The following is a 16,209-nucleotide window of genomic DNA, read 5'->3' as shown; positions in this document are numbered from 1 at the left end:
TCCTTCAGGAAAGTGAAATTAATTACTCTACCACCACCCACTAACACCCCTTCAGCTCCTCCATCTATAGCAGAAGTGGGCAAACTATGGCCCGCAGGCCACATCCGGCCCGGCCCCTTAGCTCCTGGCTCAGGAGGCCAGCCCCCAGCCCCCTCCCCCACTGTTCCCCTTTCCTTGCAGCCTCAGCTCTGTGCTGCACTGTGGCGTGGTTGGCTTCAGCCAGGCAGCGCGGCTGTAGCGCCGCCAGCCACTGGTGCTCCAGGCAGTGCAGTAAGGGGGCAGGGAGGGTTGGATAGAGGGCAGTGGAGTTTGGGGTGTGGATAGGGGTCGGGGCAATCAGAGGGCAGGGAACAGGGGGGGTTGAATGGAGGCAGGGGTCCGGGGAGCAGTCAGGAAGGAGTGGGGGTTGGATGGGGCGGCAGGGAACAGTCAGGGGTGGGGGTTCTGGGGGCGGTCAGGGGACAGAGAGCGAGGGGGGGTGGATGGGGCAGGGGTCCCGGGGGGCATCAGGGGGCGAGAAGCGGGCAGGGGAGATAGGGGGCAGGGGCCTGGCTGTTTGGGGAGGCACAGCCTCCCCTAACCGGCCCTCCATACAATTTCTGAAACCCGATGCGGCCCTTAGGCCAAAAAGTTTGCCCGCCCCTGATCTATAGGCTTTTAACACCAGAGACGGAGAGATCATTCAGAGTCCTTGGCATTTGAGTTAGCAGCTACTGTACGCCAGAGTAGTTGTTTCAGTCTCTCTGCAAATTCTGGCAGATAAAAGTGCATTAGTTACACTTGGATCACGTTTCCAAGCTTTTCTTCAGACTCATAACACAGACTTTTAAAAACAATTAAATCAGAGTCTCTGGAAAAAACTGAAAAGCCTATTCATTCCCTGCCACTCCTCAAATCCCCAGGTGGGTTGGCACATCCCATGCTTGGGACACACTGCTGTGATGCTTCCCAGGGACAAGAGCACCGGAACCTTTGTAGAAGTAGGGGACCCAAGGCCAAAGTGCCCCCTCCTTCTCCGTGGCTGGCTGCTCCGGTGGTGAGCCAGCTGACCTCTCTTCTGGCGCTACAGCAGCCCCTAGTGGGCAAAAGGTGTAATTGCAGCTCCTCCCCATCTGAATCTATTGTGGGGGGGGAGAAGGGGGGAGGGGCGGAAGGAGATTTGTGAGGGACATGTATTCTGCAGTTATATTTCTTTTGTTAAAAAGTGGGGGGCCTTGTGGTTCCAGCACTGGTGCACAGAGATACACAGAGTTGTGAGGCACCTCCCCCCACCTGCCCTTAGTGTGAGGAAGTCTTACCAGTGTCTGCTGTGGATCAGCTCCCTGACTCCACCAGCCACTGGCAACACAAGCACTGCGTTCCAGGCCTCATACTCTCTGTATAGGTTAGCAACAGGTACACACCAACTACCGAGTCCTCCAAGAGTTCCTCTGGAGTGCTCAGCCTTTATTCCACTGAACACTTACAGAATTCTTAGATCCACTATTCCCACACAAATAGTACACATCAGATTCAACTCAGGATCACCACTTGACTTAATGCACAGCACTTCATATATATTCTCTCTCTCACACACACACAAATAAGAATCAGTTTATTATTAAAGAACAGAGATTCAGTGATATAGAGTGAGAATACTGTACACAACTGGTTACATATAAAACAAAATCATAACACTTTCTGAAGTCTAAACTTAACTAACATTCTCCTATCTCCCACAAAATAGCTTACCCCACGTCCTCTTCTCAGCATTTTCAACCAGTTTGGCTGAGATCCCTTCTTATCAAGCCTGCTGGCAGATTGTCCTCACAGATCAAGGAATAACCCAGGGTTCATCTACACTCCAGATATAGTTCCAAAAGTACATTGTCTTATTCCTAAACAGGATGACCCCTGCTATTTTTGTTTTTTCCTGCAATCGCTGCAAGCTCCTCATTAATATTTGACTTAGTGTGTAAATGGACATTGTAAAGCTTACAATACTTAATTTACATGTTGCCAGAGAGATAAATGATGGTTACCTCCTGTCTGGGGGAATCAGTCTAAGCGGGTCACCAAATATATGCTTTAAGAACATAATTTTTGTACAGATATCTAACTCCTTAAATATCGCCCATACATATATCTTGTGATGATTAAGAGGACCGTCTGACACAGGCTTTCATTAGAGACCCTACATAACATCTTTGGTGAACTAAAATGTAAATACCAGATCCAGGGGATTCTTGTAACACCAATACACCCCTTATGCATCAAGAGGTCCCTGAGTCACAACCGCATTTAGACTAAGTCAAAGTCTGAGCATTTAATCGAAAGTATAAGGAAAAAAAGATGGGACGAGGGAATCTACACTGTCTCAGTGGTCCCACACCAATATCATCTCCCACTCATCCCCATTCTCTAGAAATCTTCTTTATACTCCTGCAATATTTTAAATCAAGTTTCTCCACAATTAATTATTTTATTGTAGTTGCATAGTAGCAAAAGCTGTATTTAAGGTTCATAGTATGCACAGAGTGGTTGGGTAAAGGTGGTTCTTTGGAGTGTATTTGGAGGATGAAGTGTCTGACCCTTAGTAGAAGAGTGTATGAACTAAATTTAGTGGAGTTGCCTAAGGGTTCAGAAAAAGTGGATGAGGAAGTATGACCTGTTAAAATCCCACCTAAGCGTATGTCTACACTACCCAGCGGATCGGCAGATAGTTATCGATCCAGTGGGGGTCGATTTATCGCGTCTAGACGCGAGGCACTCTCCCGTCGACTCCTATACTCCACCGCTGCAAGAGGTGCAGGCAGAGTCGACAGGGGAGCGGCAGCAGTCAACTCACCGCAGTGAAGACACCGCGGTGAGTAGGTCTAAGTAAAACTATTTCAGCTACGTTATTCACGTAGCTGAAGTTGCGTAACTTAGATCGATTCCCCCCGCCCAGTGTAGACCTGGCCTTAGTAATAGTAATTTTGCTTGGTGTGGGTTTGTTTTAAATTATGGAGACACCAGTCCCAATTCCACAGTTAAAGTTGAGTTCTGTTTTGAAAGGTGATGTGAAAGGGATCATAGTGGAGAAGCAATTCAACATGAGCCGAGTGTGATGCGGTTGCAAAAAAAAAAAAAAGGCCAATGCAATCCTTAGCTATATAAGCAGGTTACTGCTGAACAGGAGTAAGGGAGGTTATTATACCTCTGTGTATGGCATTGGTGTGATTGATACTGAAATACAGATGTCCACCTTTTAAGAAGGGTGTTGAAAAATTGGAAAGAGTGCTGAAAAGATTTAGGGCTATAAAAAAATGCCTTATAGTGAGAGACTTAGAGAGCTCAACCTGTCTAGCTTAGTGTATAAGTACCTTCACAGGGAGAAAATACCAGGTGCTAACAGGCTCTTCAATCTAGTGGGAAAAGGCTTAAGCAGCAGCAATGGCTGGAAGATTAAGCCAGACAAATTCAAAGTTAGAAATAAGGCTTTAAAAAAAAACAAAAACAACAACAACAACAAAAAACAGTGAAGGAGATTAACCATTGGAACAAACTACCAAGCGAAGTTGTGAATTCTCCATATCTTGATGTCTTCAAATCAAGACTGGATGCTTTTCTGGAAGATATGCTTCAGTCAAACCCAAATAACTGGGCTCAATGCAGGGGTAACTGGATTTAAATTCTATGGCCTACGTCATACAGGGGGTCAGACTTGATGATGTAATGTTCCCTCTGGCCTTAATCTATGAATATTTGTATCTAAAGCAGGGATTCAGTCTTCTATGTTTGAAACATACACACAAACTTACAGCACTTACTGAGAGTATATAAATGAATTTTCTAAGAAATTACAAGTAAATCAGTAAATTAGTCTGAGTTAAAATTATGTTTAGAATAGACAAGTTTAACCAACCATCTGTAGTCTCATTTTATATTCTGCCAGCATGTGTCCTATATTTCTTGGGTGACCTGTCCAAGCAATATGCTTAGAAAGGCTGCATCAATAAAGCTGTAACTCAGACTAATGAACAAAACAAGAAGGAGTTTTTAATTAATCTTTTTCAGAAGTTTGCAATACCGTAAGTCAGCTGAAAAATAAAAATATTAATGATCATTTGTTAACAATGCGAGGAACAGATAGAGACTAATGTTTGTTTGTAAATACACCAGAGAGCTCAACCAGGAATACTCTCAGATCAAAGAAAAAAGGTGGCATATTGACACAAGGTTGAGATAATCAAAATATAGCTCAAAGCAATGGCTGGTAACATCAAAGACTAGAGAATTCTAAAATGAGCTGTTTAGGAAGATGCATATATACATTCATATGTGCATAAGGACATTACATGGAGCCCCCAAAGTGGAAGTTCTGCTGTTAGAAAGTCAAGAGATGTCCGCCACAAGGAACAAGGTAAATTATTCATTTTGGCCTTGCCCACCCTAGCAAGTTGTATGGCTTTAACTGTACCAGTATAATTAAAGTGACAACCCCTTAGTGCGGATGCAGGTATACCAGTACAAGGCGCTTTATAGTGGTACAGATATTCCTGTACAGAAAGGGGAATTACTATATTGATAATAGGTACTATATTCACATCTTTATACAAGTGTAACTGTATCCACAGCAGGACTTTTACTGATATAACTAGTCACATATCTAGGTCATGGAAACAGCTGTGGATCTCTCCAGAGTAGTGCCACAGAAGCAGGGCCAGCTCCAGCTTTTCTGCCACCCCAAGCGGCAAAAATACATAAATAAATAAACGGATGAGCGGGGCACTTTGGCGGCAGCTCAAACACGCCGCTTCTTCGGCGGTGGATCCTTCACTCCCTCTCCTCCTCTTTGGCGGCACTTCAGCGGCAGCTCAAAGAGGAAGAGAGGGAATGAGGGACCCGCCGCCAAATTCCCACTGAAGACCCGGATGGGCCGTCCCGATACCGGACAGAGTGCCACCCCTTTGAACTGGCCTCCCCAAGCACCTGCTTCCTTAGCTGGTGCCTGGAGCCGGCCCTGCACAAAAGGCTTAAGAGGTTCAACTCAAGCCTCAGGAGTCACTAACAGAGGCAGCTAACAGGAATTTCGGAGAAAGTAGCTAAAGTCTGTGCTTGGAGGTCGCAGGACGTAGTGGGCAGTTTATTTGGTCCATCTGTGGGCTGTTTGGTTTGTTCTCTGGGTACAGGCTGCATAGATAGCTAGACCATGGTCCCCTGAATAAGCAGGGTTCCTGCTAAAGGCCACAAAGCTCTGGCCCTCAGATGGTTCATATCTGCACTAATGACACTGTACTGTGGGATATCTCACAGATCGATTATTTCAGGGTAATCAGAAGGATGCTGAAGAAGAAAAAGGAGAAGACTGTCAAAGCGATTGTCTCTGAGGTCGTTCCTGTCCTAGAAGCAAAGGAAGACAGAAAGCAGAAGATTCTGGAAGTGAACTGCTGGCTAGGTAAGTGGTGTAGGGTAGAGGATTTTGGTTTTGTGGCACATTGGTCCACCTCTTACAGGTAGAGGGGACTGTATAGTTTGGATGTCCTCCACCTCAGTAGAAGGAAGACCAATCTCCACGGGGACAGGCTAACTACAGTAGTCAGGAGGAGGTAAAACTAATAGCAAAAGGGGAGAGTAAGAAGAGAAGATATGAGCACTCAGCACAAAATCGAGATGTTGAAAACAAAATCCATCAAGGAGCCAAAGGATATGAAGACAAGAAATTCTTTAATTGTCTATACACCAATGCTAGGAGCCTGAGTAACAAACAAGAGGAACTGGAACTGCTCATTTGTGACCATAAATTTGGTCTAGTTGGTACTACTAAAACATGACAAGATGTTTCACACCACTGGAATGTTAAAAATCAATGGCAATAACCTATTTAGGAAGGACTGAATAGGCAAAAAGGAAAAGGGAATGGCACTGGATGTCAAATATGGCATTATCTGTTTCCGAGTCACTGAGAACTCAGAAGAAAATGATCTTGAATGATTATGGAGGGAATTCTGTGTTATACCTTGTCCTAACAAATAAAGAAGAACTGATCACAGAACTAAAAATTAATGGTAGCTTAGGTACAAGTGATCATGACTTGAACACACTTGTAACATGCAAGCAGAATGGAAGTCCAGATCAGTAATATATAAACTTGGTGCTTTAATGAGTCCAATTTCACAAAGCTAAAAAGAATAAATAGCCAAATCAGGTTGAAGGACGAATTTAATTCAAAGAGTGTGAATGATAATTGGGAATAATTTAATACCACCTTATTGTATGCCCCTCCCCCACAAAAAAAAAATCCCACAATTGAGAAAGAAAGCCACGCTGATTAAAAAAAAATGACCTGGTTTAGCAGGGAAGTGAAGGCAGCTATAAAATATAGAGATATAACAAATGGAAAAAAGAGGAGTTGACAGTAATGAATATAAATAAGAAGTTAGACAATTGATAAGGAAAGCAAAGGGAAACCTGAAGAAATCTATAGCCAGCAGAGTTAAGGACAATAAGGAGTTTTTAAAATATATTAGGAATAAAAAGAATCATGACAACAGTATTGGTCCATTACGAGATGGAAATGGTAGAATTATCGATACCAATGCAGAAAAGGCAGAAGTGTTCAAAACATGTTTCTGTTTAAGGATCCAGATCACTTGGCAAACTGGGCGCAAGCAAACAATATGCATTTTAATATGGCTAAATGTAAATGTATATATCTTACAGGATGGGGGACTCTATCCTGGGAAGCAGTGACACTGAAAAAGATTTGGGGGGTTGAGGTACAAAATCAGCTGAACATGAGTTCCCACTGTGACGCAGTGGCCAAAGGGACGATCAAGATCCTGGGATGCACAAGCAGCAGAATCTTGAGTGGAGAGCTTCTTTTACCTCTATATTTAGCACCGGTGTGACAGTTGCTGGAATACCGTGTCGAGTTTTGGTGTCCACAGTTCAAGAAGGAAGCTGGTAAGCTGGAGAGGGCTCAGAGAAGAACCATGAGACTGATTAAAGGATTTGATTTTGAAAGCTTGTCTTTCTCCCAACACAAGTTGGTCGAATAAAAGATATTACCTCACCAACCTTGTCTCTCTAAAGGATTAGAAAACATGTCCTATAGTGATAGACTCAAAGAGCTCAATATATTTAGCTTAAGAAAGAGACAGTTAAGGGATGACTTGATTACAGTTTATAAGTAGCTATATGGAGAACAAATATTTATTAATGGGCTCTTCAATCTGACAGAGAAAGGAATAACATGATCCAATGGCTGGAAGCTGAAGCTAGACAATTTCAGATTGGAAATGAGAGGAGAGTAATTAACCATTGGAACAATTTAGCAAGGGTCGTGGTGGATTCTTCATCACTGACCATTTTTAAAATCAATATTGGAAAGATCTGCTCTAGGAATTGTTTTGGGGAAGTTCCACGGCCTGTGTTATAGAGGAAGTCAGACTAGATAATCACATTGCTCCCTTCTGGCCCTGGAATCTATGAATCTATAAATTATATTAATACAAAACCCTTAACAAGGAGACAGGCATGCTTAATCTTTAGGGGGAATAAGCCACTTAGATCTTTCCTGCAGTATAAACACAACCACGTCAAGGAACCTGACTCAACACAACAGTCCCCAACTTACTACCGTTGTTCCAGTTTGTAGTGTGGACTGGATCTTAAGTATATTTCATAGACAGGCTAAACCCAAGGATTTTTACATTCTAGCCTCCTCATGTCCATAGAAAACTGGGTTTTAGACATAAGAACGGCCATACTGGGTCAGACCAATGGTCCCTCTAGCCCAGTATCCTGTCTTCCAACAGTGGCAAATGCCAGGTGCGTCAAAGGGAATGAACAGAACAGGTAATCATCAAGTGAACCATCCCGTCGTCCAGATTCTGGGAAACAGAGGATAGGGACACTTTAGAGCATGGTTTTGCATCCCCCTGCCAATCCCGGCTAATAGCCATTGAGGGACCTCTACCCTCCATGAACTTATCTAGTTCTTTTTTTAAACTCTGTTATTGTCTCGGCCTTCACAACATCCCCTGGCAAAAAGTTCCACAGGTTGACTGTGTGTTGTATGAGGAAATACTTCCTTTTGTTTGTTTTAAACTTGCTGTCTATTAATTTCATTTGGTGACTCCTAGTTCTTGGGCTATGAGAAGCAGTAAATAACACTTCCTTATTTGCTTGCTCCACACCAGTCATGATTTTAATAGACCTCTATCATATCCCCCCTTTGTCATCTCTTTTCCAAGATGAAAAGTCCCCGTCTTATTAATCTCTCCTCATATAGAAGCTGTTCCATATCCCTAATCATTTTTGTTGACCTTTTCTGTACCTTTTCCAATTCCAATACATCTTTTTTGAGATAGGGCAACCAAATCTGCACACAGTATTCAAGATGTGGGTGTACCGTGAATTTATACAGAGGCAATATGATATGTTCTCTCTTCTTATCTATTCCTTTCTAAATGATTCCCAACAAAAGTGTGGCACTCTCTAACACCCTGCCCAAAACAGACTAACAGATTATCCAACATATTCTCTTACTATTGAAGTACTGTTTGATTTTTCAGAGTTATGCATAGGAAACAAAATTAGTCCAAGAATAAAAACAACAAAGGAGTCACATTAAAGCAAAGAATGTAAGTCAATGATCTCCCACTGTCCAAATCTTCTGAATTTTCTGGCAGTTCAAATTTAGAAGTAAGTAGTATTTCAGGCTCATCAGGATTTCTAAATAGATACCTAAGATCCCTCATGCCACCTTCAGCTTAACAGGACAACATATTTAACTCCTAGATAATACAACTGCCCTGTAATGTTCAAAGAAACTTGCTTTCATTTCAGCTGCTAAAGGCTAGTAATCAAATATGTATGCCTGTCTCCTTGTGATAGGCCTTACATTAGGTTTCAGAGACAACTACACATGGTTAGTGTCTCACTCCTGATTAAACAGCAGCTCTCAAAACAGGAAAGTGAGGCAACTTTGCCAGCAGGCAATCTTGTAGCTTGGTGCAGCTGACCCAGCAGGTTCAACCAGCAGCACAGAACAATTCAAGCTGTGCAGATTCTGTTTTTGTGGGGATATGGCCACAAAGTAAAAGCTTTTGACTTTTGCCTTCTTTTCCAGGCCATTTTACCAGTGGCGAAAAGCCTACTTGTCATTAGTGACTTTTGTAAACATAGCATCATAGCCTCACAAGGATCTTCCTACACCACAGACATCCATCTCTGGTTTTCAAACCTTGTCTGAGAAGGACCACATTCCTTCAACACATTATACTCTCATGCATGCCACCCAGCTGCTTGTGAATTAAGTCTAGAACTTGTGCTATTCAGGTCTAGCAAGTCTTTTTCCTACCCAGCTGAATGAAATGTTCCATGAAGATTCCACTTCCCTTTTGAGGAAGATATTTTAAACATACAACTACTTACTCACCTAGCTCTATGCTTAGGGATTTCACAGTGCTCTGTCCAAGTATTAAAACAAATTTGCTAAAAGAAGGAAATAAATATGCAACTAATTTTAGTTCAATAAGGTGCTGAATAAACATTAGGATTATTATTTTACACCATCTACAAGAATGCTAAGTGCTTCAGAAGTAACAGCTCCCTGCTCTCAAGTGTTTATAACCTTGATGATGGACTTAAAATCCTCACTTCTCATGACACTAGGAAGGCAAGGAAGTTACAGATTATAGGTATGCAATTATGCAGTTACTCAGTTTAGTGTTTAATATATGCATAACTAAACTGAGTAACTGCATAATTGCATACCTATAATTTGCAACTTCCTAGCCTCTCGCCTTCCTAGTGTCATAACATTGTATCCAGCACCTCTGCTGTACATAGGCATTCCACTCAATCTAAATTGATGTTGTCTCATGCCGCATTTTCTGCCATAGCAAACAACACAGGTTAGCCTCACCTGTCTCTCTCGTCTTCCAATTAGGTGATCATTCCATAGTTTGAAACTTACGTTCACAGGGCATGGCAGATGAAATCCCATTTTTCATTGCTCATGAGGCAAAATTTCCATTCTCCGAGGCCTACATTTCATAACCACCCCTGCTTTCAGAAAAAGGACCATAAGAAAACCAAAACAATCACAGCCAAACTGCTGTTTTCAAGGAGTATCTGAAATCCCAGTGCAAGTTTAATTAGGGTTACCATATTTAAAAAAAAAAAAAAAAAAAAAAAAAAAGGACACTCCACGAGCCCTGACCCCGCACCTTCCCCACCCCTTCCCCAAAGTCCCGGCCCTAACTCCCCCTCCTCCCTCCCAGCCACGCGAAAAGGGCTCCCCGAGCGCTACTGACTTCACAGTTTGCCAGGCAGCCCCCAGACCCTGCGCCCCCGGCCGGCGCTTCCCCAGCGCAGCTGGAGCCCGGCAGGGGAAGCGCCCAGCCGGGGGCGCAGGGTCTGGAGGCTGGCCGGCAAACCGTGAAGCCGGTAGCGCTCGGGCTTCGGGCAGCCCCCATGCCTCCGGACCCCGAGCCGCCGGCTGGGCACTTCCCCTCCCGGGCTCCAGCTGCTCTGCTCCTTCCCTGACTCTTTGGCTCTGTTTAAGAGCCAAGCTGCCCAAGCGCTACCGGCTTCGGGCAGCCCCCTTGCCTCTGGACCCCAGCCGCCGGAGCAGACCAGCTGGAGCCCGGGAGGGGAAGTGCCCGGCCGGTATTTTTCCCAGACATGTTCAGCTTTTTGGCAATTCCCCCCGGACAGGGGTTTGATTACCAAAAAGCCAGACATGTCCGGGAAAAACTGGACGTATGGTAACCCTAGTTTAAGGCGATCTCCAAGTTTCTCAAAACATTTTTTTCACTCAACATAACATTTATTCATGAGCACAAAGAAAAACTAGCCAAATAATATGTCACTTTGTATTTAACAACAACAACTAAGGTTAGCAAAGTTCACTTTAGAAAGCATCAGATAGTGGTTAAGATTCCAATGTTTCTCAACAGCAAGAGTAGGAATAAAACAGCATGCAAAATACTAAATTTGAACTGAGAGGGTACTTATGCTCGGTCTGAGTTTGAGTCAGTTTTATGCTTATCAACCCACAGTGGTTCCTTGGAATATTTAGTCCACTCTCCATCATCAACTGCTCTAGGCATATGCTTGCATACAATATTGCAAAGTGAATTTGTAAATAAAGAACTCCCCTGACCACACAATACTTCAGCCTGCTAGAAACAATTCTGGTGTGTGTCTCACTGCTTTTAAGGAGTTTTACTCCTAACCCCTGAACTTCTAGAATTTACTCAACTGTTCTACAAGACTATGGCCTTGTCTTCAGTAGAAACTTCAATTGTTTATGCTTCATTTGGTTTTTGCTTATGATTAAGGCTAAGATTTTGTCACGGTTATTTTTAGTAAAAGTCTCGGACAGGTCACGGGCAATACACAAAAATTCACGGGAACCCGTGACCTGTCCATGACTTTACTAAAAATAACCGGCGGGAGGTAGGGGGGCAGGGCTAGGTAGGGGGGAGGAATGGAGTCCCAAGGCAGAGGGGACTGACAGGCCAAGCCCCTCACCATGGCAGGAGGCACAGCCCCCACTCTGGAGCTGGCTGCAACTATGGGACTGGGGGTGCGCGGCCTCAGCTGCAGCCCCGGCCACAGCAGCGGGAGAGGTGCACACGGCCCTGGGAAGCTGCGAGGAGAGAGCACGGCCTCGGCTGCAGCCCCAGCTTCAGCCCCTGACAGCTGAAGCCGAAGACGTCATGGAGGTTGAGAAAAGTCATGGAATCCGTGACTAAATCGCAGCCTTACTTATGATCCACAAATGACTCAACGACTTAGGGTATCAGGAGGACACTAGCAGAGGGGAAGGCATTTCCAGGACTACAGGGAAGGGCATGATCTGGAAGCATTTCTGATGTGATGCAGGGGGAACAGACGTAGATTAGATGGAGTGGAGGTGGTACAGAAGAGGAAGGAACAAAGAGTGAATTCTCAGCTGGCAAACTAAAGGAGATTTGCTGGATGTTAGAGTTGTCAGAATTAACAGCCCATCATCTGTGCCAGCAAGATGCATCCACACTGGTACTCGATCAATTTGATCTGCAATGAGTGAGACTCAGTTATTGCTTACCCCTACAATGTCCTGGAGTAAATGCCATGTTTATTTGGTTACCTTACAGTCAGTTCAAGCACTTTTGCTTAAAATATGCCTCACTTTAACATCCAATTGAGGGGGAGCAATCACTTATCAGGGTAAATTTCTCCAGCACATACACGGCCTAAGACACTCATTACACTTCTGTGCAATTATTCCAATTATTTTACCTGTTATGCTTTAAACTTTTATAAAGAGAACAGCGCAATTTCTGGTAGTCAGGGTAAATGCCAGCACTGATAACATCAAAGAACTGTCTTGGAAATCCGCAGCAAAGCTGTGCAACCACTGACAAAAAAATCTGAAAACAAAGTCTTGCATTACCCAATAACACCGATATTTTAAAAAGATAAAGTCTTTAGCTAGAACCCAGATAATGTATAAATGTGTCTATATTTATTTTAAATACTCTACTTAATTTGATTTGTCCCATTGCCTGTCACACTGTCTGTACTAATCAGTGCCGCTACTAGAATAGGTAAAGGGTCATAGAAACAAATAGGAAAACGAAACAAGAGTGCCTTTTCTCATTAACATATTTGCCAAGTTTAGGAGCAAGGTGCTGAAGAGCTACAGGCTTCATGGAGATATAACTATTTCATAGAACTGGAAGGAACCCTGAAAGGTCATCGAGTCCAGCCTCCTGCCTTCACTAGCAGGACCAAGTACTGATTTTTGCCCCAGATCCCTAAGTGGCCCCCTCAAGGATTGAACTCACAACCCTGGGTTTAGCAGGCTAATGCTCAAACCACGGAGCTAGTCCTATCAAAACAAATTCCATAAAAGGACTGATAAGAGTCCTGAATCTCACAGACCTATGAATCCACTCCTCTATCCCAGAGAAAAATAAAAAATTATAAATGATTAAACACAAAATCATGGAATAAGTGTTAAACTTCACTGTACAATCGCACTGCCTTTCACCAGGTGCCTGATCCAATGTTTACTGAAGCCAATGAGAAGACCCGCATTGAATCACATCCTAGCTAACAACTTCATTCTTCTACATGTTCCAACAGGGGGCTTGCTATATGCAGTATAGGCTATATAAAATAACAGTAGCCAATTGCACTGTATTCTAGTGACTGTTCTATAATTACAAATAATTAACAAACCTAATCATAAGTTTTATAGCAGGGGTGGGCAAACTTTTTGGCCCAAGGGCCACATCTGGGTATGGAAATTGTATTGTGGGCCATGAATGTTCAATAAATTGGGGTTGGGGTGAAGGAGGGGGTGAGGGCTCTGGCTAGGGGTTTAGGCTCTGGGGTGGGGCTGGGGATGAGGGGTTTGGGGTGTGGGAGGCTGCTCCAGGCTGGGATCAAGGGGTTCGGAGGGCAGGGGGGCGGGAATCAGGGCTGGGGCAGGGGCGCAGGAGGGACTCAGGAGTGCAGGCTCCGGGCAGCCCTTACCTCAAGCAGCTCCCGGAAGCAGCGCCATGTCTCCCCTCTGGGTCCTACGTGGAGGTGTGGCCAGGTGGCTCTACGTGCTGCCCCGCCCACAGGTGCCACCTGCGGCCAATGGGAGCTGCGGGAGTGGTGCTTGGGGCAGGGGCAGCGCATGAGCCCCTGGCTGCCCCTAAACGTAGGAGCCGGAGGGGGACATGCCATTGCTTCCAGGAGCCATGCAGAGCGGTCACCAAGCCCGCTTCCCAGCTGGAGCGCGGGAGCAGGACAAGCCCCAGACCCCGCTCCCCAGCGGGAGTTCAAGGGCCGGATTAAATCGGCTGGTGGGCCAGGTGTGGCCCGCGGGCCATAGCGTGCCCATCTGTTTTATAGTCTCAAATTTCTTACGTTGATTTAGCCAGGCTTCTATATGCCTTCCACATTTGTCTCAGAAGTAGTTTCTATCCACACAGTCTTAAAATAGGCCTTTTATGAACCGAACAATTCTGATAATCTCTACATGCAAGTAAAAATTGATTTAGTTTGTTACATGACTTATTTACCCTCGAGAATTATTTTTTGCTGTTACTCAATGCCATCAGAAACAATTACACCAGTTCTCTTTCCTTCCTCTTCAAAGTCTTTCCTTTTAGAACAAAGAAAAATGTAAATTTTATTTCTTTACATCTTAAATGAGAATAGCTCTAGAAATCCAAAGCTCTGGCAAAAAGTCAAGCACAATCCTGGATACTACTGTCATGCGATAATTTGATATTTTAATAATATGTTCAGCCTCCAGCCCTTCAGGATAGCAGTTCAAGAAAGCTCTTCAACAGCAAAAGGAGGCCAGATAAGGGAATGTCAAAACCTACCCTTGGTATGCCACTGTACTAAATTTTAGGCACCATATATACCTGAATAAAAGTGTACTTATGGGAATTCATGGGGCATCCATTCCTCCTTCATAGGATTTAGTGTTAAATCCCTAGTTGTAGTGCTCATGCAATCTATTAAAATTTTTTTTTTTGAGGGAGGAAATGTCCACTTGGTCATATTTGAATAATTTAAACTCATGGTTTCTAAACATAGGGATCATGACCTCCAGGAAGGTTACAAACCACCCCTCGTTTTCTTTACAGCCTGATGGGAGAGAGATCCTGACACTTTTTTTGTTGTACAATGGGGTCACAATGTGGAAAAGGCTTGGAACCACTGACTGAACAGTTCCTCGGCCCCAACACAAACTTCTTGCAGACCTTATCAACTAGCTGTAAAGAAAGGCCAAGCTGCCTTCTTTCAGTAGCATCATAACCTGCTACTTTATATAATGGCCAGCACAAGATGCTCACACTGCAATGAGACTCGTACCCTTCCTTCACTTGAGACCAATTGCTTCAATCTTTCCATCATATTGTTTCCCACAGGCCAAGGAAAACTGCTAAAGTCCCAGGCATTCCCATAAGCCCTGGCCTCTTGTCTAGCATTGAGCCACTGGAAATACAAACCATGGTAGTGGTGAGTGAAAAGCAAGATGTGTTACAAATTAAAACAATTCTACACCAGCTGATCAGATTTCAGTTTCTTACTACTTTGTCGTCTAAAGACCAGCGTTTTAGTTTCAATTTGGTTCGACTTGCATCCTGTACACCCACACTGAAATCAGGGCAGAATTAGACCCCTACAAACTAAGCAGGCCATTGAAGTTAAATAGCAAGGCTTATCTTGCCACATAGGGCTTCTATAAATAAAAATGAATACCCAAGCTCTAATGTACAGATAAAATAAGAGCCGCTAGCATACCAGGCAATATTCGTCCAATGAGAGCATCTAACAACCAAAAGGATTCCTCTTCATTCTTTGTAATAAGAATCAGGTATCCAGCTATGAAATTCATGCCCTGAAATAAAAAGAAAGCTTTTATAATTTCTCCACTTACCTCAAAAGTTTCCTGTTTAACTTCATAATACCAAACATGAACTTCAAAGTACTGATTGAGTGAAATAAAAGGAAAAGCATTGTGCCTGCATGTTCCTTGAAAAATACCAGAGACAGGATTATTACAATTCACAAAATGGACAGGATAGAGGAAATCTACTAACACAGTCTACCAGTTGATTAACCCTGCAACTCCTGGGCAATGAAAGCCCATGGAAGCTAGGGGAAAAAAAAATTAAAGCACTAAGAAATTAAAAAGTAACATATAGACTTTTTATTTTAAAAAATCCCAAAGCCCTTTCCAAACAACAAAATAGATTCTTTGACCAACATTGAAATGTAGCTATCTCTGGAGTGAAACTCACAAAATGATAGGCGGTTAATAGTGGGCAGTAACACTACCTAACAGTTATAGGTGGAGCATGGCCCACCCAGTTGAAACTACAAATGCAGTTTAGGAAAGCAAATAGGAAGCAGCAGAGTTGTAATTCCACCAGGTTTTACAGGTGCAGTTTATGCAGCTATTTAAACTATTTTTGTCCAGAACTAACAAACAGTATTTATTGTTTCTATTTGCACCTACATTATGCTAGATCCCTTTCAAATCACCGAGGAAGCCATAGTTCCTGCCTTACAACCTACAACAGGCAGACACACAAAGGTGTGGGAGTTAGAGCTATATGTGTAAAGCATTAATTGGCCACATCCTGACTGTACAATGTGTTGGGCTTTTCATGGCAAGATTTCAAGTGGAGAGAAGATGTATAAAATATATAGACCCAGATTCAGGAAACCAAC

At 43.5% G+C, this 16,209-nt stretch overlaps 1 protein-coding gene across 4 annotated transcripts in view; it reads right to left on the bottom strand.

Annotated features, from left to right (window-relative positions):
• The window catches only part of GRTP1 (growth hormone regulated TBC protein 1), a 68,400-nt gene that overhangs the window by 35,690 nt on the left and 16,501 nt on the right, over positions 1 to 16,209 (bottom strand). For all 4 annotated transcript variants that reach the window (XR_010600443.1, XM_065591874.1, XM_065591871.1 and 1 more), the window contains exon 5: positions 15,277 to 15,373. Coding sequence is in view for 3 of the 4 variants with exons in the window: in XM_065591874.1 (XP_065447946.1) it covers positions 15,277 to 15,373 (97 nt within the window). In the remaining variant the exon portion in view is untranslated. The remainder of the gene's footprint in view (positions 1 to 15,276; positions 15,374 to 16,209) is intronic.

Source organism: Chrysemys picta, chromosome 1 (assembly GCF_011386835.1).
Source record: "Chrysemys picta bellii isolate R12L10 chromosome 1, ASM1138683v2, whole genome shotgun sequence".
Lineage (NCBI taxonomy): Eukaryota > Metazoa > Chordata > Testudines > Emydidae > Chrysemys > Chrysemys picta.
Note: the sequence above shows the minus strand (reverse complement) of the source record. Positions and strands in the feature narration are given on the sequence as shown.